The sequence below is a fragment of the Monodon monoceros genome, unplaced genomic scaffold (genome assembly GCF_005190385.1).
Source record: "Monodon monoceros isolate NGI ecotype Baffin Bay Population unplaced genomic scaffold, NGI_Narwhal_1 Super_Scaffold_2, whole genome shotgun sequence".
Classification (NCBI taxonomy): Eukaryota; Metazoa; Chordata; class Mammalia; order Artiodactyla; family Monodontidae; genus Monodon; species Monodon monoceros.
In genome coordinates this window covers 2,059,248-2,084,473 of record NW_021703776.1, presented here as the reverse complement: position 1 = coordinate 2,084,473, position 25,226 = coordinate 2,059,248, and the positions used below count along the sequence as shown (strand labels likewise).

The following is a 25,226-nucleotide window of genomic DNA, read 5'->3' as shown; positions in this document are numbered from 1 at the left end:
AAACACAAAGGTGCAATGGAAACTCAAAGACTCACTTTGGTTTTTCTCATGCTGTCATTTTAGCATTCGCTGTTGCTATGATTTCGAATTGTATCCTATATTGTATCCAGTCCCTGTCACCGGGGCATTCACTACCCCCAAACAATAATATGGAAATGGGGGTTTGGTCCAGTCACTGACCTTGAGGAAACCTGGAACCTTCCATGGGATGGCTTCCATGCTGTTCATGGAGAACATCTGAACAAAGAACAGCGGAGAGAATTCTGAGAGAGGAAACATACTGTCAAGCTGACTCCCTTTGATGAAGACTCCCTCCTTGGTCAAACCCAGTCAGGCTCCAATGAACCCTCTTCCTGAGTAGGTCCCCACTTCAGTGAGTTGAGCCCAGCTGTAACAGAGAATCATGCGAAGTTGGTTTCTCGAGGAAGCCTCTACCCTTGGGATACAGTCCAGATCACCTTCCTCCACCTGGACACCCAGCCAAGCTGCTCTTAGTAATGTCCCATCTGTTCCCTAACCCTACCTGTCGGCTATACATCCCCACTGGCCCTTGTGATATCGGGAGACAGTCTCCCTCCCCTATGGCAATAGTCTTGAATAAAACCTGTCTTGGAGTGTTTAACATTAAAATCATCAAAAAGCAAAGCAAAGCAAAAACAAAGCAAAGTAGTACAGACAGTGGGAAGCAATGGAAGAAGTATTGGGAACATGATACCAAGATCAGCGTTTATGCTAATTACAGTGGAGGTAGAATCGCCCCCCAGCACTTACTCCCACAGGAAAATTGCTCTTGACTTATGAAGTTTTGAACTATGGGAGGAATTCAGAGATGCATCCCTGGCTTAGCACACAATTGTCTCATAAACATAAGAAACAATCTAGAAGGGTGTGTGCCAGAATTTTGAGTGGTGGGATTCTTTTTTCTTTTTTTTACCTTGCGGTACACGGGCCTCCCACTGCTGTGGCCCCTCCTTTTGCGGAGCACAGGCCCCGGACGCGCAGGCCCGACGGCCACAGCCCATGGGCCCAGCCGCTCCGCGGCATGTGGGATCTTCCCGGACTGGGGCACGAGCCCGCGTCCCCTGCATCGGCAGGCGGACTCTCAACCGCTGCGCCACCAGGGAAGCCCGAGTGGTGGGATTCTTGATGAATATTTTTCTGTGTGTTGTCCAAGTTTCCTGTTTTGAAAATACAGTCTATGCTTATTATTCACAGATTTTCTGTACGCAGGTGTCACTCTTTGCTACAATTCATTCATAATCCCCACATCAGTAGTCGTGGTGCTTTCGTGATCACTCATGGATGATACATTTGAGTTGCCCAAATGCACTTGTTCCCAGCAGAATCTAAGAAGGCAATGCTCTGCCTGGTTGTTTCAACAAGCGGGTCTATTTAGTGCCACATTTTTGTGTTATTCTTGGTTATTTGACTATTTTAAATGGCCCCCAAATATAGTGCTGAAGTGCCTTCTAGGGGTCCTGCATGCAAGAAGGCTGCGATGTGCCTTAGGGAGAAATCACGTTTGTCTGATAAGCTTCATTTATGAGTCAGAGAGCTGTTGGCCAGGAGTCTGAAGTTCATGAGTCAGTGCATATTAAATAAAGTGTCTTTAACAAGAAACACATAAAAAAGATTATGTATTGATTGATTGACAAAAATGTGACCAGAGGGCTTCCCTGGTGGCAGGGTGGTTTAGAGTCCACCTGCCGATGCAGGGGACACGGGTTCGTGCCCCGGTCCGGGAAGATCCCACATGCCGCAGAGTGGCTGGGCCCGTGAGCCATGGCCGCCGAGCCTGCGCGTCCGGAGCCTGTGCTCTGCAACGGGAGAGGCCACAGCAGTGAGAGGCCCGCGTACCGCAAAAAAAAAAAAAATGTGACCAGAAACGCACAGGAATGTAACCTTGCATTTCCCCGGGAAAGGGCCAGTGTTTGCTAATTCATGGAGACTTTATAGAATGTTACTACCACAGGGCACCAGGATCACCTGTACATTGTTATGTGATGAGGAAAGAAAGCGCGAGTTTTGAAAGGCAGGTTGTATGCAGGGGTGCGGTTCCATCTGGTGATGGAGTCAAGATAATAGAAGCAGACTCACTGATGGGGGTTGTGCAGCCCGGGCCCTGGTCTGAGTGCTGTACTCAGGCCACGTGATTGCCTTCATAGCTTCTGGAGAGATCAGCACACTGTCATATGCTCTTCTCAGATAAAGAGAGAGGCTCAGAGAGTCTCTGTCCCACAGCTAGTAGAGAGCAAGGTAGGACTTGGACCGAGGCTTGTTATTAAAGCTGGGATGGACCATAGACATTCATGTGTGCCCTGGTCCATTTCACGGATGAAGGTAGAAAAAAACGAGACATGGCATTGTCTTTAGCTGAGTAGCTGGCGAATAGCACAATAAGCACTTTGCTGCCGTCTCCAAATCCAGGGTCATTTCCACCCCATCCAGACAAGGAAGGAGAGTGCTGCTGGCTTGGGGTCTGGTGGACTCCAGGGTGTTTGGGTCTCCACCCAGGCAGCCCCAGCTGTCAGCTTGCTTGGAACTGCCCTGCTCCAAGTGAGACCTCATCATGTTTGCAGACTGGTTTCTTTTCTCTTTGTGCAGGTTTTGCCTCTGAGGAAGCCCGGTCACCATGAATGCACATGAGTTCCGCAGGAGAGGGAAGGAGATGGTGGATTACGTGGCTGACTACTTGGAGGGCGTCGAGGGGCGCCAGGTGTACCCCGACGTGGAGCCTGGCTACCTGCGCCCCCTGCTCCCCACTGCTGCTCCTCAGGAGCCAGAAACATTTGAGGACATCATTAAGGACGTCGAGAAGATCATCATGCCAGGGGTAAGCCTGTGTCCAAGATCGGAAAACAGGAGGGCTAGTGCTAATTTAATATTGATACTGACTGGGCGTCAGGCAATTCATATGAATTATTTCACCTAATCCTCACAACCATTTCCTTGGATAGAAACTTTTTTATTTCTATTTTATAACTGAGGCAACTGAAGCCCAGAGAGGTTGGGTGATCAGCCTAAGGTCGCACAGCTAGTAAGTGACGGAGCCAGGATTACAACCCAGATCGTGTGGGCTCCAAAGGCAGCGACTGTGCTTTCCCCCCAGCCCCGCAGTTTGTCACCGAACCAACTTGGGTCCGCTCACCCACATGCAGTAAAGCCGATCTACTGACACCAGGTTGTGGTGAAGGAAAGTGCAGAGTTTACTGCAGGTGCCAAGCAAGGAGTCCTGGACAGCTAATGCTCAAAAACCCCGAGCTCCCTGATGGGTTTCAGCAGAGCATTTTTAAGACCAGGTGAGGGAGGGGAGGCCCCAGTTAAGTCATCAGCTAGTGCACAGTTCTCTGATTGGTTGATGGTGAGGTAATGGGAATTCTCAGGCACCAGTAGGTCTGGGGGCTATGTGGTCATGGTCATCAGGTAGTTAATTTTTTCCATTTGGTGAGGGTTTTAGCATTGGTAAAATAACTCAGGAAATATGTGCATCAGATACTGTTATCTGGGTACTTCAGAGAGGAGCCACAGCAGAGGACATGGGGGAGGGGCCTGTCCCGGGAAGGCCCCATGGGGTCCTGCTCTCCTACAAGGTTAGACCCCTACCCTGAGACCCTGCTAGGTGAGAGAGTCGTCACATGACTGTTGAGGAAGTGAACCCCTGGAGGCTGGTTTCAAGTAAGTTAATTGCTCCAAATAAAGCACACTCTTACTATTTTGTGTTCAGCAGAGGGGAGATCACACGTGTGGAAGAAATGTTTCCTTTATTTTACGTGAGAATATGGGCTGCGTGGTGCTGCGTCCTCTTTGAGGCCAGTGTGCCTCGGTGTGGGGTGTGCCAGGGGCCGCAGACAGGAGTGGGGAGGACCCAGGACAGTTGTCCCCACAAGAGTCACTTGGAAGGGAGCAGACAGCTCCAGTTCAAGGGAAACTGCACTGCGGCTTCATGCTTGCACGGTGAGGTGTTCCCTGCCCAGGACTCGCCTAAAAGCATGTTCACTGCTGTGGCAGGAGGGCCAGACCCTCAGCCTTACCCTCTCATCTGCAGTCAGGACCCCGGGGCGTGGGATCTCAGGACCTGGGGCTCAGGGTGCAGAGCCCCTGCCCACGGGGTACTGGGCCTCCGGCCTCAGCTCCCTGATAAGTCCCTCAAGCCCAGCTCCCCTCTCTCGTCCTCCCTGGAGTTCCCGTGACATTTGTGCTGAGCTGAGCACAGGATTCCGGTTCTCGCCGGCCGGGAGGTTGTCTGTGCAAACACAAGAAGCCGCGCAGCATCAAATCCCTCCCAGGAGTGAGGTTAAATGTCAGGCCCCGCCCGGGCTGTCCTGGCTGTTTTGCGGCTGCAGACACCGCCGCTAGCGTCTTGGACAGCGCATCCACTTCTCACGGGGCTGAGGCTGGGCGTCCGAGGCCAAGGTTCCTGCAGATTCCCCTCCTGGGGGGTTCTCATCCTGGCCTCTCCTCCCTGCGGGGGTGAGGTTAGGGGGGCCCACCCTCACCATCTCATCCTACCCATCACCTCCCGAAGGCCCCAGCCCCGGGCACATCGCACAGGGTTAGGGCTTCAACACAGGAATTTGGGGACACACACTACAGACCGTGACGGGGGCGCAGGGAGACTGTGGAACCCGGAAGCTTTGCTCCATTAGCAAGGAAGGGATTGTACGGGAGAGTGAGGGGGCAGCAGTAAGGCGGCTAAAGAAACCTCAAAAATCAGACCTCTTTTTTTTTTTTTTTTTTTGGATATAGACTAGTTTTTGGAGTACTTTCAGGAAAAACAATCTCGTAACAGGAAGAGATGGGGCCTCAGGGGCAGACCCCTCACTGGCACGTGCTCCTGGCCAGGATTTAAAGCAGGGTTATTTTGAGAGACTTGGTTGGCCATGGCAAACCCAGCGCCCTGGGTCCCCTGCCCCTGGGGCCGGCCTCCCTGGCCCCAAGTGACCGCCATGTCCCGTACAGGTGACCCACTGGCACAGCCCGTACTTCTTCGCCTACTTCCCCACGGCCAGCTCGTACCCGGCCATGCTCGCGGACATGCTGTGTGGGGCTATCGGCTGCATCGGCTTCTCCTGGGTGAGTGTCGGCAGGGGCGCCCTGGGGGTCCTGCAAGGGGACGTGCAACCAGGACTCAGCCGGTGAGCAGGTGGCGGTGCCCCCGCAGGAGGGAGGTGGACCCAGCCCTGGAGGGGGGGGCCTCATGAGGGCATTTGGGGAAAGAGAGGGGGAGTCATGTCCACATGCAAAAGCCGGTTCTGCACAGCGGTGTGTTTAGAGGTACTTGGCTTGCATTCAACCCGCAGCCACGGCCCTGGAGCTTCTGCAGCCCCAGCATGTCTCCCAAGCAGAACAGGGATCTCTGTACAATCTGCAGTTTGAGAAACACTTCTGCCCTCGTCCCATCCCCTCTGTTCTCGGCCACGTCTGCCGTCCGGAGAGAGAGCCCAGCCCAGCATAACGGGAAAGAGTCCTGCCTTCCCAAATGCAGAGCGCTCGGAAGGAGGGCTGATTGCTGACTGCGCCCAGGACCCCAGGGCTGCCCACACGCTGGGACTTCTCCCCAGGCCAGCGTCTGCTCTTGGCCTTTTGGGTCCAGAGTGCCTGCCTACTTGCTTGTGCCTTGGAGCCGAGTGGACTCATGACTCCTGCCTGAGGCCTGCAGGAGATGTGGGTTCTTGAACGCACGAGCAGAATTGCCCGCTGCCCCTGCCACCTTCCCCTTGCCCCCAGCTCCCCACTTCCAACCCCCACTGCTCCTCTTTAGCCTGGGGTCCACAGTTGCTGGGGGGGTAGGCCTCGGTGCCCCAAGGAGCAGGGCCGGAGGGTCACCCCCGGGTCCTGCTGCAGTTCTCTGCGGAGAGCAGCCTGGGGCCACCCAGTGTGGCCTCGGGGACCTTCCTCTGTCTGGGCTGAGCGCACCCTCCCCTAAAGGACATTCCTTACATTAGACACCGCAGCAGATTCCACTCAGCTCTGCCACTCCAGAGCCATCCAAGGTGATGATAGCATCTTTCCAACTATGTCTGTCCTTCCCGAGGACAGTCTGATGGTCTAGGGCCTTGGAGGGTTTTCTTGCTGTCTCTAAGGTGTGCTGGCCGAGCCCCGGGTTCTGCACAGCGAGGAAGGTCCCTGTGCCTGGAGCCGGGCTCGGCCAGGATGGAGTGGGACCCTCCGTGTGGGGCTGGCCAGCAGTGCATGGGGAGCTGGAGAGCACTCGGACCACCACAGTGAGACCCACATGGACGGGAGGTCCGTCCACCCTCCGGCGGAGTCTGGGGCCAAGCCGCACCCCTCCTCCCCGAGCGTGGAAGGCAGGATCAGAGGCCTGCGGGGGGTCCCGGGGCTGCACCTCCTCTGCTCAGCCCATCTCACTCCTCCCACTGTGACTGTAGACCAGGGTCCACCAGGGAGCCTTTCTGGCTCCTTCTGTAAACAGGTGGCTGAATGAGCTCCCTGTGCGGGCCCAGCGTGGCTGGGGAGCGGGTCATTGCGATGGTCACTGCCTTCCTGCCCAGGCATCCTCCTCGAGTCACCGTCAAAGAGCATGTTTGACACCTTTTGGGGGCATTTGAACAGCATCTTGGATTGGGAGAGTTTAGTCTGGGTGGGATTCACTGGAAGATTTTCAGCAAGACCTGGGCCCTTGCTATGGCCCCAGCCCTTAGAGGTTTCTCTTGGAGAAGCGTGGGGTGACGTCAGAGTCAGAGGTGACGTCAGCAGGGACCCGTGCCTACGGGTGAGGCATGTAGAGACATGCAAACCCCTGCAGGCAGTGACCTTGGACTTCCAGCGGTCAACCTGGGCCCCGGGGATGGTGGCTCCTTCCATGCTTCTCCAGGCGCCGGGGTCGGGGGGCGGAGCAGAAGGTCATGTGTGCCGCTCTCAGCACCAAGTTCCCCCGCAGTGATCCTCAGTGATGCCTTGGGGATGCTGGGGGGCAGGAGTCCAGCCTCTGCCGCTGCTTCCCCGGGAAACCTGTGATGGGAGAGCCCACCTTCAAAGGGGTTCCCACCCAGGGATAGGCCTTTTGAAAATGTTGAGAGCTTTTTGCTAAATCGACCCATCAAAGGGAGGGGAGTAAGGAAGCCTCCCTGTTTGTCACTCCGCTGGACCCCAAGCTGGCGGGAAGGTGAGGGCGGCCAGCCTACGGCTCACCCCCACCTCCCGCCGCAGGCTGCCAGCCCAGCGTGCACAGAGCTGGAAACAGTGATGATGGACTGGCTGGGGAAGATGCTGCGGCTGCCTGCGGTGTTCTTGGCTGGAGAAGCTGGAGAAGGGGGCGGAGTGATCCAGGTAAGGCAGGGCGGGGGTCCCACCTCTGGGGTGCGCGGGCTCCCGGAAGGCGGACAGCAGCACCTGGGCAAGAGGCCCTCGAGCTTCCTGTGTCCTCATGTTTCTTCTGGAGAATAAGCAGGGCTGAGCCTTAGGAAAGCTCTGGATCTGGATTTGGATCCCCGAGCCAGGCCCCTCTTTAGGGTGGGCAGAGTAGTGGCTATCGCTTGGCTGGTGCATAGCAATGAAAACAACAGTGGAGGGCTTCCCTGGTGGCGCAGTGGTTGAGAGCCCGCCTGCCGATGCAGGGGACACGGGTTCGTGCCCCGGTCCGGGAGGATCCCACGTGCCGCGGAGCGGCTGGGTCCGTGAGCCATGGCCGCTGAGCCTGCGCATCTGGAGCCTGTGCTCCGCAACGGGAGAGGCCACAACAGTGAGAGGCCTGCGTACCGCAAAAAAAACAAACAAACAAACAAACAAAAAACAGCAGTGGAGATTTGCGTGGTTCCCCATTGCCCGCCAATGTGCTGGAGCACTTCCCAGGCCTGGACTCAGTTCTCACAACGCTATGATTAGGGGCCATTTTAAGATTCCCATTTTACAGGTGAGGAAACTGAGGCTCACAGCAGTCAGGGAACTTGCCCATTGGTCCCCAGCTGGTAAGTTCTAGAGCCAGGGTTTGAGCCTACACCCGTGTGACCGCCACTCAGGGCCATCCTCAGTGGCAGAGGCTACTAGAAACGGCTGCACCTATGGGAACCCACCGTTCACCTAAAGATGCTGCCTTTTCTATGCGCTGATTTAATTCATTCTTCACCTGACATGTACCTTTGAGCGCAACTACGTGCCAGAGGGCCCATCAGGGGACAGGACACGCACAATGACCGTCACAGTGGAACACCTGTGGCACAAATGCCACTAAGAAAACTTGGAGTTCTTGGCTTTCTTCTTTTCTAGTAGGGAAGAGGGATGCTCCTAAACCCACCGCCCTCCCAGGGAAAGCAACCTTTACTTTGGAGAAAAAGGAATTTCCTTTTTCAGACACCGTCTTCTCTCTAAGAATCTGTCATGCATGGCAGTTGTGATTCTGTCCACTCAACGATGAGAACTGAGGCCCGGATGCCTCAGTGTGAGGTCACCTGCCGGAGTGGCCAAATGTGACCCGATGCGAGCCCCAGCCTCCAGGCCCGAGGCTGCTCAACCGACCAGGGTTTTTAAACTCCCATGCGTTTATTTTCTGACAAGCCTATTATCTTACAGTTCTGTAGGTCGGGAGTCTGAGGTGGATCTTACTGGGCTACAATCAGGGTTGACAGCTTGGAGGTTCTGTCCTTGCCTTTTCTAGTTTCTAGAAGTTTCCCGCATTCCTGGACCATGGCACCTCCTCCGTCTTCAAGGTGGCTGTGTTGCATCTCTCTGACCCTTCTTTCATGGCCACCTCTCCCTCTGACCCCAGATGAGAAAGGTTCTTCATGTTTCAGGATGCATGAGATTAGATCAGGTCCATGCAGATAATCTAAAATAATCCCCCCTCCCCTCCTGTCAAGGTTCTTAAATTAATCACATTGGCAAGGTCCCTATTCCTTGTCAGGTAGAGAGTCACAGCTTCCAGGATGAAAGCATGACATCTTTGGGAGGCCTTATTCTCCCAAACACAGGCAGTACGGCTCAGGGTCAGGGAGGGAGTCTTCCTCTACCCTCACAGATTCAGATTCAACAAGTCTTAGGTGGGCCCAGGAATTAGCATTCTAACCTGCATGTCAGGTGATTCTGATGCAGAGATGCTGACATGCACTTTGATAAATAAGCCTTGTGCTGTGACCCATGGCTGAGTTCTCTGTGACCCACGGCCTATTTACTCTCTCAAAGTAAATCTTTTGTCAGATTTCTTATGTTTATGGTGGGATGCCTGAGGTGATGATGGGTAGTGAGACACGTCAGCACAGGGCAGGTGTTAGTGGTAGACAGGCTTTTCATAAGGGATATGATATAGGTTGGTTCAGTTGGAGTCCTGGCTAGCATGCTCGGATTCATAAAAGCGACGGTCAGGAGGAGGGTTTTGATAATGAAGTTGGCTGTGTGTCATTCTGGCATGTAGGGATTATGGAATGCTCCCAGGATTATAGGATGGCTTCGAAGATGTATATGATGATACTGGCAGATTCTCTAGGAAAAACAGGGCAAATGGGCCTGCTGCATGGTCCTCGCTGAAGCCAGAGAAGAACTCTCCCTCTGTCAGATCGACTGGGGCCCGGTGGTTTCTGCCAGCGTGGAGATAAATCACATCATGGCTCCAGATTGTGCTGGGAAGATCAGTCACAGATGCTCTCGCGTAATGATTATGCTTGAGGGCGTCACCGATCCGTTTATCAGTAGGACTGATAAGAGGATAACTGCTGTGTCACCTCATATGAATCAGCCCCACCGTCTCTGTCCCCTCCTACCTCACCTCTTTGGTTACAGCACTTTCCCTCCTACATCAGCGATTCTGAGTGGGGCTGATGAGAATGAAGCATCAGCCATGAGTAAGGAAGTTTCCCTACGATGCTGTGAACGGGACTTAGACGTAGCGGCAACGATGATTTTTCTCACAGCTGCAAACATTTCAGCCACCCTGGACAGTTTTCTGCTGGTCAGAGGTGATGCAGCCTGGGCAACCTTGGAAATACCACACACAAAGATTTGAGTTCTCAGCTGCTTCCAGCTTTAGGGAGGGGACTGCTGTACATGGCCCCCTTCCACCCCCCCACACCCGCTCCCCGTCAGTCAGCTGCATCTCACCTTGCAGTGGGGAGGGGTTCCAGTCCCCAGCACATGGGTCCTGATGCTCTGGGGCTCCACTGCCAATGGAGAGCAGAGCCCGGCTGTGGGCAGAACAGAAAGTGGCCATAGTAAGAGCAAGAGAGGGGCTGTGATGGGGGCCTTGGTGTTGAATTCTATTCGACTCAGTTCCGGGCCTGGGGGTGATCTGATAGCTCATGACAACCTGGACCTTGCAGTAAACTTACTTTTTCTTTGTAATTCCACACATTTTGCCAAGATCTACTTTGTTCTATCTGTGCTGTTCATCTTGACCCCAACCCCCAGCATCTGGGAAGCCCTATTAATCCGAGACTCAGCTCTTCCCTCACCTGGGGACATTTTAGTCATTGCCTCTGGGCCACTTCACTCTGTTTTTCAGGAGCTTCCATTTTCCACGGATTGGGTACCTCTTCCATAATTTCTAACTTTCTTTTGTCATTTTCTTTTTTTTTTTTTTTGTCATTTTCTCTTATGTATTTTTTGGGGACTTTTGCACGGTTTTTTCTACATCATCATCTCCATTTTCCACACTGCCAATTGATTGCCTTCGATGTCAATTTTGGTTCCGTTATTCCACTTAAGAGTATCATCCCCTTTCTACCTATGAAAACTAGACATCCATTAGAAAAATGGAAGAGACGTGGAAACATTTAGGGGCAGCTTCCTTCCAGTGTCATTTTAGTACCGATGTGTTTGTGTGTGTGTGTGTACATATATGTGTACATAATACAAACAAAACTGGGATAATGCAACACATCATACAGATTTTCTGTGTGATGTTTTACTTACTATTTTATTGTGAGCATTTCCCATTGTTTAAATAGTCTCTGAGAATATTATTATTGCATGATTTTCTATGATGTGTCACAATTTATATAAATAGGAGATACAGTATATACATTGTGTCACATCTTTCACTCTTATAAATCATATTTCAAAGGACACTCTTTAGGATGAAGGTTAACAATCTCCTAAGAAGATCCTCAGCTTTCTGCTGGGGCTCCCCTGGTTGAGTCCATATTCACCACACATGCTCCACCAAAAATCAAAATCAAACAAAAAAGTTTTTCTGGGTCACTGGAGATTATAACTAAAATAATTTCACGTTCAATTCTTTTCAGCAGCCCAAGCTGATTCCTCTAGTTTGATACTTCTCAAAAATCTTAACGACTACCCTGTCAATCAAGGTGTGTGTATTATAATAATAGCTACTTTGTATTGCACACCCACTCTGAGCTAGGCTGTGTTTTAGTTTTATTTCTTGTGTTTAATGTGCTCATTTTTCAACCTCCAAATATTTATCAGGCTTGATTGGATTATCAACAACCTTTTTCATAGATGAGGAAACCGAGGCCCAGGAACGTCACGCATGGGACCCAAGGGCAGGAGCTATTTAGAGGCAAGGCTGGTGCACATGTGAGCTGGACCCACGAGCGTTCCACCAGCCTGTCCCTGACCCTTTGCTTGGGTGAGTGTGCAGAGGTGGGCATGCTGCCATGGGCTCCATCTTTAAATTATCTCTTCTTTGAAAGACAATCCCGTTTTCCAGAAATAGCAGAAGCCCCGGCATTTGGTTATAGGAATAATTCTGACATCACTCAGCCCAGGATTCAATTGAGTCCCCCTTGGAGCCCACCCACCCAGTATGAGGCAGGAATCCCGCCCTTCCCACTGACAAGGCTGATTGTCTGTAATTTGCGAGGTCCTGGAGCGCCTGAGCCTGCTGACAGACGGGGGGCCCGGATGCGGGGATGCGGGGGGAGCCCCTCAGAGGCGTAATCACAGCTGCTGGGCGTCGGCACCGTGACGGGCGTCTGCATCAAACGGCAAATCATCCTTTGATCTGGACAAACGGGACCATGAAAATGGTCTCTTAATTGGGTTTGAAAGCTCTCTTGGAAGAAAAGCCCATTTCCCGCCGTATATGGGGTGACACTTGAAAACCCAGAAGATGAAAGGACATTTCTGCTCGCAGCATTCACAGCCGAGCGGCCGCGCTCACCGTATTTCTTTCTGCCTCCTAGCGGCTTTGCCATGGCAACCTTTGTCTGAGGCAGGAAAGCAAAGGTATCATTACTGTCCTCGGAGCAAGAATGCCCCTGCCCCTACCTCGGCCCAGATCTGCTTCCCACAGAGGCCTGGAGACCGGCTCGTTCTCCTGTCCCGGTCCCCGAGCCATGAGACTTATGGATGCCTGGCTGACGACTTTTTCACTGGGCAATTTTTTGTTTGTTTGTTTTGAGTTTTATTTTCAGTTCTTCTTGTCAACACATCTCCTTAATGCTGACTACATTTAGTGAAACTTCCTTTAGAAGTGTGTAATGACCCTTTCAGCTATAACTATCCCTGTTAATATTTTTTTTAATATTTTTTAATTCCACATATATGTGATACCATGTGGTATTTGTTTTGCTCTGTCTAGCTTATTTCACTTAGCGTAATGCCCTCTAGGTTGATCCATGTTCCAGGTTTATCCATGACAAGGCTTCCCCTTTTTTTGTTAAGGCTGAAAAATATATATTAATATAATCACATTCTCTTTACTTTTTTTTTATTATTAATTTATTTATTTGCGGTACATGGGCCTCTCACTGCTGTGGCCTCTCCCGTTGCGGAGCACAGGCTCCGGACACGCAGGCCCAGCGGCCATGGCTCACGGGCCCAGCCGCTCCGCGGCATGTGGGATCCTCCCAGACCGGGGCACGAACCTGTGTCCCCTGCATCGGCAGGCGGACTCCCAACCACTGCGCCACCAGGGAAGCCCATGGGTCATCTTTACTATCATTACTCTGAATTCTTTTTCAGGTGGATTGCCTATTTCCTCTTCATTTTTTTGGTCTTGTAGGTTTTTACCTTGCTCCTTCATCTGTGGCATATTTTTTTTGCTGTCTCATTTTTTTTCCTTTTTTTTATGAGTGGGGCTGTGTTCCTGTCTTACTGGTTGTTTGGCCTGAGGCTTCCAACACTGCATTTTGCAGGCTGCTGGGTGGAGCTGTGTCTTGGTGCTGAGATGAGGACCTCCTGGAGACCTCACTCTGATGAATATTCATTGGGGTCTGACGTTCCCTTTTAGTCCAGTGGTTTGGACTCAGAGCTCCCACCGCAGGAGCTTCAGCCCGACCCCTGGCTTGTGAACCAAGATCCCACAAGCTGTGTAAGGGTGGCCAAAAAAAAAAAAAAAAGAGAGGAGAATGATAAAGTAAAAAATAAAATTAGACTAGGAAACTAACAGGTATGTTAGAAAAAATTAAAAATAAAAATATAGATGAAACAACTGAAGCTAAAACAGAACCATAATAGTAAAAAAGAGGAGAATAAAAGGTGGAAAAGGCCTTGGCTGTGGAGGGCGGGGCCAAAGCAAGGGCGAAGTTTGGGCAGTGGGCGGGGCCTATGCTTAGGACCCACAGGGCTGGAAAAGGCCGGGGGGATGGGGGCTTAGGCTCAACAGAACAGAAGGGGCTCAGACGTTCCTCCAGCCTCTGTTCTCAGAGGGCGGGGGACCCCACCTGGGAGCCCAGCAGGCTTGCTGTGTTCGAGTGGACATGGCAATCACCCTCCACTCCTCTCCTGTTCCTCCGGTCCCGGAGGGCCCCTCCCACCTGCCTCTCCTGATCTTCCTGGCCTCCCTCCTATGCCCCCAGGACCCACATGGCATGGAGGGGGCTTTGGAGGGCGGGGCAGCAGCCTGGGAGCTCAGCAGGCTCCCTGAGTCCGAGTGGGCGGGGCAAACGCCCTCCGCTCCTCTACTGGTGGGCCCCTCCCGCCTGCCTCTCCTGTTCTCTCTGGCCTCCCTCCTACATCCCCAGGACCAACCCAGCCCGGAGGGGACCTCTGAGGGCGTAGAACCTGGTCCGAGAGCCAAGCAGACTTCCCCGGCCGATTAGGCAGGGAAAAAGTTGGGTGCACTCCCCCCTGATCTGAGCCCCCGCAAGGGTCCCTCCAGGCATGGGAACCCCTCCCCCCTCTCAGCCACCCCTCAGGGGCACTGGTCTTGTCCAGCCTCCACTTCTCCTCCCCCCCTCAGTCCCCCCACGTGCTACTGGTTCCCTTGGGGGTTCTGCCCATCTCCGTGGGCGTCGGGGTCCCCCACCAGCATCCACCCTAGTTGTGGGGAGACGTGAACTCTGCATCTTCCCACACCGCCATCTTGTCTCCGCCCCCCTCCCCTAAAATCTTATAAACCTCATAGTCAACAAAACTCTACCTTTAAAATTTTTTCTTTCTAGTGGTAATACTGTTCAGCTCCTGGTTTCTTCCAGGATTTACTAAGATTCCGTGATCAAGAGCAGGGGGAACAGGAAAGTTGATTATAAATGTGGGGAGGTTCCCGCCGGGCAGATGTGGGCTCACTCCTAACCATCCCACTCCCTAGCTGCTGATTTAGGGCAAGTTACCCTCTCTGAGCATAGTTTCCCACCCTAAGATGATAAAATTTAAAAATGGGATTATTTTGCAAATTAGCTGGGCTAACACGATGGGTGCTGAATCCATATTCTCTTTCACCTCCTCCCACCCTCAGAAGAGTGAATTTTGCATCCTTCTTGACTACTTCGCCAAAATAAGTTGTCGACATTCGTTGTGTTAGCTTGCTAAGGCTACCGCAACGAACAACCACAGACGGGGCAGCTTAAACAACAGACATTGATTGTCTCACAGTCCGGAGGCTGGACGTCTGAGGTCGAGGTGGCAACAGGGCTGATTTCCCGGAGGCCTCTGCCCTTGGCTGGCAGGCGGGCATCTCCTCCCTGTGTCCTCATGTGGCCTCTCCTGCGTGCGTGTGTGTGTGTGTGTGTGTGTGTGTGTGTGTGCACGTCCTCAGCTCCTCTTCTTACAAGGACATCAGCCAGGCTGGATCAGGGACCCTCTAACTTAGTGACCCCTTTATAGATCTTGTCTCCAAATATGGTCATGTCCTGAGGTACTAGGAGTTAGGGCTTCAACGTATGAAATTTTGGGGGACACACTTCAGCCTGTACCATCAGTGACTGAGGAAAATCCTGCAAGGCAATTTTTGAGTCTCAAAGAAGAGGAATCCCATTTATAGAAACATACAGATTTATCTGTCCACGTTGCTGTGCACACAGAGCTGGGCTGAGAGCTGTGCCCTGGGCCCCATCTCCTCCTCTTCCCGGGGAAATGGGCCAGCACCTCCTGGGTAGACCAGGAGGCGTCCGCGGGAAAGTGCCTGTGAAGTGGGCCCAGTGATGCCTGGTACGCGCTGAGTGCTCAAACATGCGGGAGGTTATCTTATGAAAAACAGATAGAGCAACGTTGAATTGATAATAAGAGCTGCAGGGGCAGTCACAGGTGTGCAGCCTTTTCCCGTTGAAAGGAGAGTGAACTTGGCAATTTCAGATGCATCTTTTAAGAAAATATGGGGACCCCAAATTCCATCTCCCAAGTTTAAGATGATTCCCTGGCTGTACTTGGAAGCCCATTTTGACCTTTTCTTTGATTTAGGGAAGTGCCAGTGAAGCCACCCTGGTGGCCCTGCTGGCCGCTCGGACCAAAGTGACACGATGCCTGCAGGCTGCCTCCCCGGGGCTGACACAGGCCACCATCATGGAGAAGCTGGTGGCCTACGCATCTGACCAGGTGGGTGTGGTTGCCCGGAGCCCCATGGAGCCTCACAGGGCAGAATGATTGGTGTGGTAGCAAGTCAAAACCCAACCAAGCTGTGCAGCATCATTTCCAATCCAAGAACAGTTCCCCAGGGAGACCTATGCTAAAGACAAGGTGTGGGCTGCAGGTAGGAACTTAGTAGATCAAGTTGAAAAGAAAATAAATGTACCATGAGGTCACCGTGACCCCACTTGCACCTGCTCGTGTTGAGGTCATCTGGCTGCCTTCAGAGCAGAGCTGTGGAGACTCATGTGGGACGTGGGCTCAGAGACCTGGGCTCGCATCCCAGCTCTGCTGTTTCAAATTCTGTGATCTCAGGCTCATGACGTCAATTCTCTGAGCCATTATTTTTAACCATCAAACAGGGCCCAAAGCGCCTGTCCCCTGATAATGCAGCTCTGCCAGCTGGTGGCTAAACTAAGATGGAGGATACAGTGGTGCTTTGTAAGGTTTCGAGAACTCTGCAAATCGGGGCATCTAGCATGTGGTCAATTCCAGTGACCAGCCCACTTAAAAACGGTTCAAAACAAAAACAAAACCGAATTGTGTGAGAAGGAACAGGAGGAAAGAGCATTGAGCAGTAGCTCCATGAGTGAAAGTGTAGTCAAGGGGGCACTGAAAAGTGGTACCACTGAAGGATTTGGTTCCACAAGGAATAGCTGATTTAGCTCTGCTGACATATTTGTAACAAATTTCTTAAGCCAGGCATTTCAACTGTGACAACTTTGTTCTAGTTAATAAATACGTGTAGCCGGAAATCAACACAACACCTATATTTTGATGCTTAATCAGGAGTACTGTCTCTGTGTGTATTCTAACTCTAGGCACTAGAGCTCCCTGCACATCAAGAAAACTATTCACTTCTATTTCTATCTCCCTGGTTTCCCAGAAAGACACGAGGAGACTTGAAGAAAATGCACGTGTAGGTGTTCAGTGAACCTAGGCTGGGATAAGTTGCTATGAACGTTAGGGTGTAGCCTTTCCCAATAGGGTTTCCATGAGGGAATTTCACCCTACAGAAGTGATTTGTGATGCTTCTAGATTCTCCCAAGGATGGTGCATGGCTAGTACCATCCTAGGTGATGGCAGTCAGGTGGGTTCCTTACATCCACTGGACGGCCATGGGCTCTAGGACGCAATTCTTCCTCAGCTCTCAGGCAGGTTCCCCAGGAGCGGGACCTTATGCGAGGCTTTAGGGGTTCACTGTTTATTCAGTGGTGCTTTCCGGGGAATCCTGTAGGAGTTAGGGAAGCAGAATGGGCAGCGAAGGAGCAAAAGCAAGGATGTGGCCTCTGAGACAGTCACCGCCTGTCACCTCCTCCTGAATGGAATCTACACTTCAGGAGAGCCTTAGCCCCCGGGAGCACGGGGTCAAGGTGCTGGTTGTAAATTAATAACCTGATCACCTCACTCCTCACCTGAGGTTAAAGAGGACACACAAACCACGAGGAGAACTACTTCCGAGAATTGTCTTACGTTTCACAGACGATTTTAGAGCCTCAGAGGGAAAGAGTAGGAACCGGAGCTTATTGAGTGCCCTTATTAAGGACACACCATTACGTGTCATTATCCCAACTATGCTTTCAAATGGGCATTCACTGCTTCACTAGAATTCAAACCAATGGATGAAAACACCCCCAGTACTGCCGAGCACTTCTCGCTGCTCTAAGTGTCTGAATCATTAAACTGGGAAGCAGATTCCTCAGGACCTGAAACAGCTCCAGGCCGGAAGGTGGGGGGCAGGAGGGCTGTGAGCTGCTGCAGACTCTACCCCTGCGCTCTCTTGCAGGCACACTCCTCGGTGGAAAGAGCCGGCTTGATTGGTGGAGTGAAATTAAAAGCGATCCCTTCCGATGGCAAGTTCGCCATGCGAGCTTCCGCCCTGCAGGAGGCCCTGGAGAGAGACAAGGCCGAGGGCCTGATTCCATTCTTCGTAAGTTTGTGTGGCTCCACGGGGGTGTCTGGGCCCTGCAGGGGTGGGCCCGCGGTGGCAGGGCCACTTTCCAGGCTGCCGCGGTGGTCACACGCCAGGTGGTACTCAGGTCAGCCCGCCTCTCCTTGAGGGTGGCTGGAGCAAAACTCCATTTATTTTTCCTTCCATTTGTGTGAATCTCAGAAACGAGTAACACCAGAGAACCCAGCCTGAAGGATGCTGCGAAGCCGAGAAGGCTTGCTTCTGCTTCCTGTTAAAAATGACGCCATAGGGTGGCCCCTTGACATGGTAGATGCGTGACGGACATCGGAGTGAGCCGAATTAAAAATAAAACACACTTCCCACCTAGATTGGTGTCCTCAGTAGATGCTAAGAGGCGTCCTTTGCGAGAGGTGTATTGCAAGCAAGCAGTGACTAATTAAAATACACATAAATAGGATATAATTAAAACATCTAACTAGCCAAATAGCAGCTAGTTTTCTTGTGCACGGATGGGCTTTTTCCAGTGGGGAAGAAACAGTTGCTGTTACAACTGGAGGCTGGGAGCTGTCATGCCTGGTGTGATCATGGCATCAGCCGGTGTCTGGACTGGGACGTCAGGTGTGATGGCAGCTGAAAGGCTGTGATTGTGGCACTAGCCCCGTGAGGTCATCTGGATGCACTTTGGGGTCATCTGGGGAGCTGTAAAGAATGCTGATGCCCAGACCTCGCTCCAGCCTCTCTGGGGATGGGACCAGGCGTTGGAGACACTTCACAGCAATTTCCAGATTCTCCTGTGTACCCAGGATTCCATGCTCTGAGCCACACCTGTCAGTATCTGGGTATTTCCTAGTTGTAGAGCAGTCTAGGTTCAACAGACTCAAGGGGCCATGTAGTAATAACTTCCACTACTTTTTAAGAGTTAATCTTTGAGACAAGCTTTTTTATCCAAAAAATTGTTTTGAGCGATTCAAATTTAGCGCCCTTTATTGAATATCTAACATGTAGGCTGGGAGAGGCACAGAGGGTATGATTTTATACACAATTTGATCCTGATTCGAGGAATTCCCAGAGGAATCAGGAGCATAAACAAATAACTGTGGAGACATCAACAAGATTCAGATTGTTGAGTTTTAAGATTTCTTTGTATATTTTGGACACCAGTGCTTTATCAAAAGGTATGATTTGCAAATGTTTTTTCCAAGTCAGTGACCTGTCCTTTCATTCTCTGAAGTATCTATCACAAAGAATAAGTTTTTATTTTTAATGAAGTCCATCTCATCAATTTTATTTTCATGGAATATGTCATTGGTACCTAAACACTCATCACAAAACCCAAGATGTTCTAGATCTTCTCCAGTGTTATCTTCTAGGAGTTTTATAGTTTTACATTTAGGTCTCTGATCCATTTTGCTCTGGTTTCTGTAAAAGGTGTAGTGTCTGTGTCCAAATCCATTTTTTTTTTTTGCATGTGGATGTCCAGTTGTTCTAGTACCATTTGTTGAAAAGTCTATCCTCTCCCCATTAAATTGCCTTTGCTCCTTTGTCAAAGATCAGGTGACCATATTTGTGTGTGTCTATTTCTGGGCTCTCTATTCTGTTCCATTGATCTGTTGGTCTATTCTTTCCCCAATTTTACACTGCCTTGAATTGCAGTAGCTTTATAGTAAGACTTGAAGTCAGGTAGTGTCAGTCCTCTGACTTTGTTCTTCTCCCTCAGTGCTGCGTTGGGTAGGGAATTCCCTGGTGGTCCAGTGGTTAGAACTCGGCAATTTCACTGCCAGGGCCCAGGGCCCGGTTCAATCCCTGGTTGGGGAACTAAGATCCCGCAAGCCACGTGGCAAAATATATACATATATATTGTGTTGGATATTCTGGGTCTTTTGCTTCTCTTTATATACTTTAGACTTGGTTTGTCAATAGCCATAACATGATTGGCTGGAATTTTGGATGGAAGTTTATAGATCAAGTTAGGAAGTACCGAAATCTTGACAATACTGAATCTTCCTATCCATGTACATAGAATATTTGTCCATTTATTTAGATTTTTTTTTTACTTCTTTCCTCAGAATTTTATAGTTTTCCTCATATAGATCTCATACATATTTTGTTAGATTTTTACCTAAGCATTTCTCCCTCTCTCTCTCTCTCTCTCTCTCTCTCTCTCTATCTCTAGTTTGGTGTTAATGTACATGGTATTGTGTTTCTAATTTCAAATGCAAATTTTTCATTGCTGGAATATAAGAAAGCAATTGACTTTTGTATATTATCCTTTATTCTGTATCTTCTTATAATTGCTTATTAGTTTCAGGAGATTTTGGGTTTGATTTTGATTTTGGTTTTTTTGGGGGGTGAGGGGGTAGGATATCTATATAGACAACCATGTCATCTTCAAACCAAGGTAGCTTCATTTTTCCCTCCCAATCTGTATATCTTTTAGTCCCTTTTCTTGTCTTACTGTAATAGGTAGAATTCCCAGCATCGTGTTGAATAGGAGTGGTGAAAGCAAATATCCTTGCCTCGTTTCTGATCTTATCAGGAAATCCTGTAGGTTCTCACTGTTAAGTGTGCTCTCAGGTTTTTAATAGATATTCTTTATCAAGTTGAGGAAATTCCACTCTAATCCTAAATTCGCTAAGAATTTTTTATTATAAATGGATGCTGGATTTTGTCAAATACTTTTTCTGTACCTATTGATGTGATTGTGTGATTTTTTTCTTGTTTAGCCTTTTGATATGATAGGTCATATTAATTGATTTTCAATGCTGAATCAGCCATGCATACCTAGAATAAATCCCACCTGCTTATTATTTTTTATATATTATTGAATTCAATTTGCTAATATTTTGTTGAGAATTTTCACATCTATATCCATGAGATATTTGTCTACAGTTCTTTCTTGTAATGTCTTTATCTGATTTTGGAACTAGAGTAAGTCTGGCCTTACAGAATGAGTTAGGGAACATTCCCTTTTCTTCAATTTTCTGGAAGAGATTGTAGAGAGTTTGTTTAATTTCTTTTTTTTTTAAACTGAAATATAGCTGAGTTACAGTATTATATTAGTTTCAGTTGTACAACATAGTGATTCAGCATTTTTACGGGTTAATTCCATTAAAATTTATTACCATATAATGCGTATAATTCCCTGTGTACAATATATCCTTGTTGCTTATCTATTTTATACATAGTAGTTTTTATCTCTTAATACCCTACCCCTATCCTGCCCCTCCCCCTTCCCTCTCCCCACTGGTAACCACTAGCTTGTTTTCTTTTTTCTTTTTTTTTTAAAAATTAATGAATTTATTTATTTTGGGCTGCATTGGATCTTCGTTGCTGCATGCGAGCTTTCTCTACTTGCCGCTAGTGGGGGCTACTCTTTGTTGCGGTGCCGCGGGCTTCTCATTGCGGCGGCTTCTCTTGTTGCGGAGCATGGGCTCTAGGCGTGCGGGCTTCAGTAGTTGTGGCACGCAGGCTCAGTAGTTGTGGCTCACGGGCTCTAGAGCGCAGGCTCAGTAGCTGTGGCGCACGGGCTTGGTTGCTCCGCGGCATGTGAGATCTTCCCGGGCCAGGGCTCGAACCCAGGTCCCCTGCATTGGCAAGTGGATTCTTAACCACCGCTCCACCAGGGAAGCCCTAGTTTGTTTTCTATATCTAGTTTAATTCCTTTCTTAAATATTTGGTAGATTTTACCAGTGAACAAAACTGGGCCTGCTGCTTTCTGTTATGGAAGGCTTTTAGTTTACTGACTTTATTTCTTTAATAGATATAGGCCATCTTAGTCTGTTCAGGCTGCTGTAATAAAATACCACAGACTAGGTGCCTTATAAACAACAGAAATTTATTTCCCACAGTTCTGGAGGAAGGAAGTCTGAGATCAGGGTGCCAGGGTGGGCTCTGGTGAGGACCCTCTCCTTGGTGCAGACAGCTGACTTCTTGCCATGTCCTTACATGGAAGAAGGGGCAAGGGAGCTCTGTGTGGTGTCTTTTACAGGAGCACCAATCCTGTTCTCAAGGGCCCCACCCTCATGACCTAAGCACCTGCCAAAGGCCCAGCCTCCTAATACAAACAACTCTGGTTTCAAGGGTTTTGCGGAGGTGAGGGGGGAACAGAAATGTTCAAGCCACGGTATAGGCCTATTGAGAGGATCTATTTTTCTTTATGTGAGTTTTTGTAGATTACATCTTTCAAGGAATTGATCCATTTCATTCAGGTTTTCAAATTTGTGGGCATAAAGTTACTCATAATATTCTTGTACTACCCTTTTACCATCCATGAGATCAGTAGTGATGGTCCTTCTTTTATTTCTAATATTAATAATTTGTGTCCTCTCTTTTTTCTTAGTTAACCTAGTTAGATGTTTATCAATTTTATCAATCTTTTCAAAGTACCGGCATTTGGTTTCGTTGATTCTCTCTATTGATTTCCTGTTCCTAATTTCACTGATGTCTACTCTAATTCTTATTATTTCTTTTCTTTTAGTTCCTTTGGACTTAATTTGCTCTTTGTTTTCTAGTTTCCTAAGGTGGAAGCTTACATTATGGATTTAAAATTTCCTTTCTTCTCTAGTATATGTATGCATTTCATGCTATAAATTTCCCTCTAAGCATTATTTTCACTGCATTCCACAAATTTTGATAAGTTGTATTTTCATTTTCATTGAGTTAAAAATATTTTTAAAATTTCTCTTGAGACTTTCCCTTTGCCCTATATGGTAATTAAAATCTTTACTATGTTGTCTTTCAAGCCATGAACATGATATATCTCTTCGTTTATTTAAATCTCCTTTAATTTCTTTCATCACATAAGACTGTACATGTTTTGCTAGATTTATACATACAGAATTATTTTTGAACAACTATAAATGGTATTGAATGTTTAATTTTGATGTCCATGTGTTTATTGTAGCTTATAGAAATAGAATTAATTTTTGTATGTTGATCTTGTATCCTGTAACCCTGCTAAACTAAGAGGGTTTTTTTTTAATGGATTTCTTGGGGGTTTTCTGTCTAGATAATCATGCTATATGCAAATAGGTACAGTTTTACTTCTTCCTTTATGACCTGTATGCCTTTTATTTCTTCTTCTTGCCTTTTTGCACTGGATAGAACTTCCAGTACTATTTGTAGAGCAGGGATGAGACTGGGCATTCTTACCTTGTTCCCAATGTTAAGTGAAATGTATTTAGTTTTTCACCATTAAGATGTTATCTTTAGGTTTTGGTAGGTGTTCATTGCCAGGTTAAGAAAGTTTTTCTCTATTCCTAGAGTTCTGAGAATTTTTATCATAAATTCGTGTTGAATTTTGTCAGATGATTTTTCTACATTGATTGATATGGTCATGTGGTTTTCTTCTTTAGTCTGTTAGCAAGGCGGGTTACATTGAATGTCAAATATTAAACCAGCCTTGCATTCTTGGAATAAATCTCACTTGTTCATAGCGTGTAATTCCTTTTATATATTGCTGGATTCCAGTTACTAATATTTTTAGGATTTTTGCTTCTCTGGTCATGAGTAATATTGGTTTGTAGCTTTCCTTTTTTATAGTCTTGTTCTGGTTTTGATGTTAGGGTAACACTGGCTTCATAAAAAGACTGGAGAAGTGGTTCCTTCCTCTTCTATTTTTCTAGAAGAGATTGTATCGACTGTACTTTAAACATCTGGTTTTGAATTTAACGCTTTTCTATGTATGGGAAGATGCAAGAGTCTGGGCTCAGTGAAGTCATTCCTTTGATATGCACCTTAACTGTCTCGGCTTTTCTCCATCCTGAATTCCTTCAGGGTGCACAGCTGGGGGAGGCTGCAGTGCTGATGGCGTGATGGCCACAACATCCTTTGTTTACTGATGTGGCAGGTGACATTCTTGTCCACACTCTCATAATCTTGTGGTGGGACTTCAGAGGTAGTGCCGTGTTTCACTTTGGCTGCTACTCTGTGCCTTTGTGTTTACGAGGAGTTTGAAATAAGCGTCATTTGTGAGCTCTTCAGGGTGGCCAAGACCTCTGTTGGAACATTCTGTGTGTGTCCTTTAAGAGGCATCTACACTTCCATCGACTACGTTTTACGATCTCCATGGTGGGCTCTCTCATGCAAAAGGTGACAAGTTCATGGCCTTAGGAGCAGCAGGTGCCAGATACTTCCACTGATCGCATTTCAAAGCTTCTGGTGATGGAACAGGCAACAATTCATGTTAATTCACTCAGTCATTCACTTGTTTGACAAATGAACACCCTCCACGTACTGGGCCTGTGGGTGCTGAGATTAAGGGGGGTGGGCCTCAAGGATCTTATTTGCTCAAGTGGAGACATTAAGGGAACAGTCGTTTGCGCCAAGGTAAATGTGAGCTGTGTTCGAAGTCCTGTGATTCAGAGCAGAGGGTTTCACAATTCATCAGAACTCATAGTCTGACCTGCGTAACGTGCCTGTTTCCCTAGAGCACTTCCTGTACCAGCCCTGGGCATCTGTGGAGAGGCGTGGTCCCTTTCCTCCTGTGATGTTCCTGGAGGGAGACAGATGTATCCCTGATCTTATCTGATGAGGACTCTATGCATGTGGACAAGGGGTAGAGGGTACAATGAGTTTCGTAGGGGGTGTCAGTGAAGCCTTTGCTAAGAGGTAACACATAAGCCCAGTGTCCTGGAGGACGTGCGGGCACGTGCCTGTCTTGTGAGAGAAAACAGTACTGTAAGGCACAGAGATGTGAAAGATCATAGGATACAGGAGGAGATGCAGCTGGCTGTTATCTTAAAGGGGCAGTCAAGGGCCTGTGAAGCTGCAGAGAGAAGTCCGCCTGGGTCGGGCAGGAGGGTAGCTTGAGCTTTGACATGTGGCTCGCTTATTCCCATTGAAACGAACGCGTGCTGGTTATCATTCTGCACATGCGTAACTCTGTGCCCAACCCTGAGTTGCGGACCCTAATGCCTCGATGTCTTAGGGAGCTTGCTGACCCTGGAGGTCTAGCCAGTTTCTGGAGGTCTGAAAGGCAAGTGAGGCTTTCCTAAGCAAACCAGCCACTCGGAGCCCACAAGCCCTGCCCACCTCCTTCATGATTTCACAAAGAGGCTGCAGCCCCTTCAAAGTCAAGACCCGCTGCTCAGATCAGGGGTACGTTGGGCAGATTTGAACAGGGAAATCAGAATCACTGCCCCTCCACAAACTCGCTGTGGCTTGTAATAAAGTTCCCTTTCTCATCTCGATGGTTTGCCTTCCTGACTTGCTAAGGTCAGGCCCGAGGGGGAGGGCGGAGCCTGCAGGGCTTGTATTAGAGCAGATCGGGCCCATGGTGAGGACGGCAGAGGAGAAGGAGGGGAGGGGACAGCGGGAGTAGCAGGACCGCCCCGGGCTCTCAGAGATGGGGCGCCCACACAGGCCCCGCCCGTCTCCCCCTGCACAAATGTGATTAGGCCCCTGCAGATCACCTGAAATCAGGTTAGCATCACTGAGCTGAGCTGGGGTAATCAGAGCCCGGAGCGGAGCAGGTGCCGGGCTTGAAAGTGGTGTCTGAGAGTGAGGGCAAGCTGACCCACAGCCACTAGAACACCAAGCACGCAGGGCCCGCCCCTCCCCCTCCCCCTCCTCCCCTCCCCCTCCTCCCCTCCCCCTCCTCCCCTCCCCCTCCTCCCCT

At 49.3% G+C, this 25,226-nt stretch overlaps 1 protein-coding gene across 1 annotated transcript in view; it reads left to right on the top strand.

The window, feature by feature from the left end:
• The window catches only part of DDC (dopa decarboxylase), a 55,881-nt gene that overhangs the window by 16,676 nt on the left and 13,979 nt on the right, over positions 1-25,226 (top strand). The window contains exons 2-6 of the mRNA XM_029233560.1: positions 2,605-2,833; positions 4,960-5,073; positions 7,171-7,290; positions 15,532-15,666; positions 17,483-17,626. Of these exons, the coding sequence (XP_029089393.1) occupies positions 2,633-2,833; positions 4,960-5,073; positions 7,171-7,290; positions 15,532-15,666; positions 17,483-17,626 (714 nt within the window). The 5' untranslated portion in view covers positions 2,605-2,632. The remainder of the gene's footprint in view (positions 1-2,604; positions 2,834-4,959; positions 5,074-7,170; positions 7,291-15,531; positions 15,667-17,482; positions 17,627-25,226) is intronic.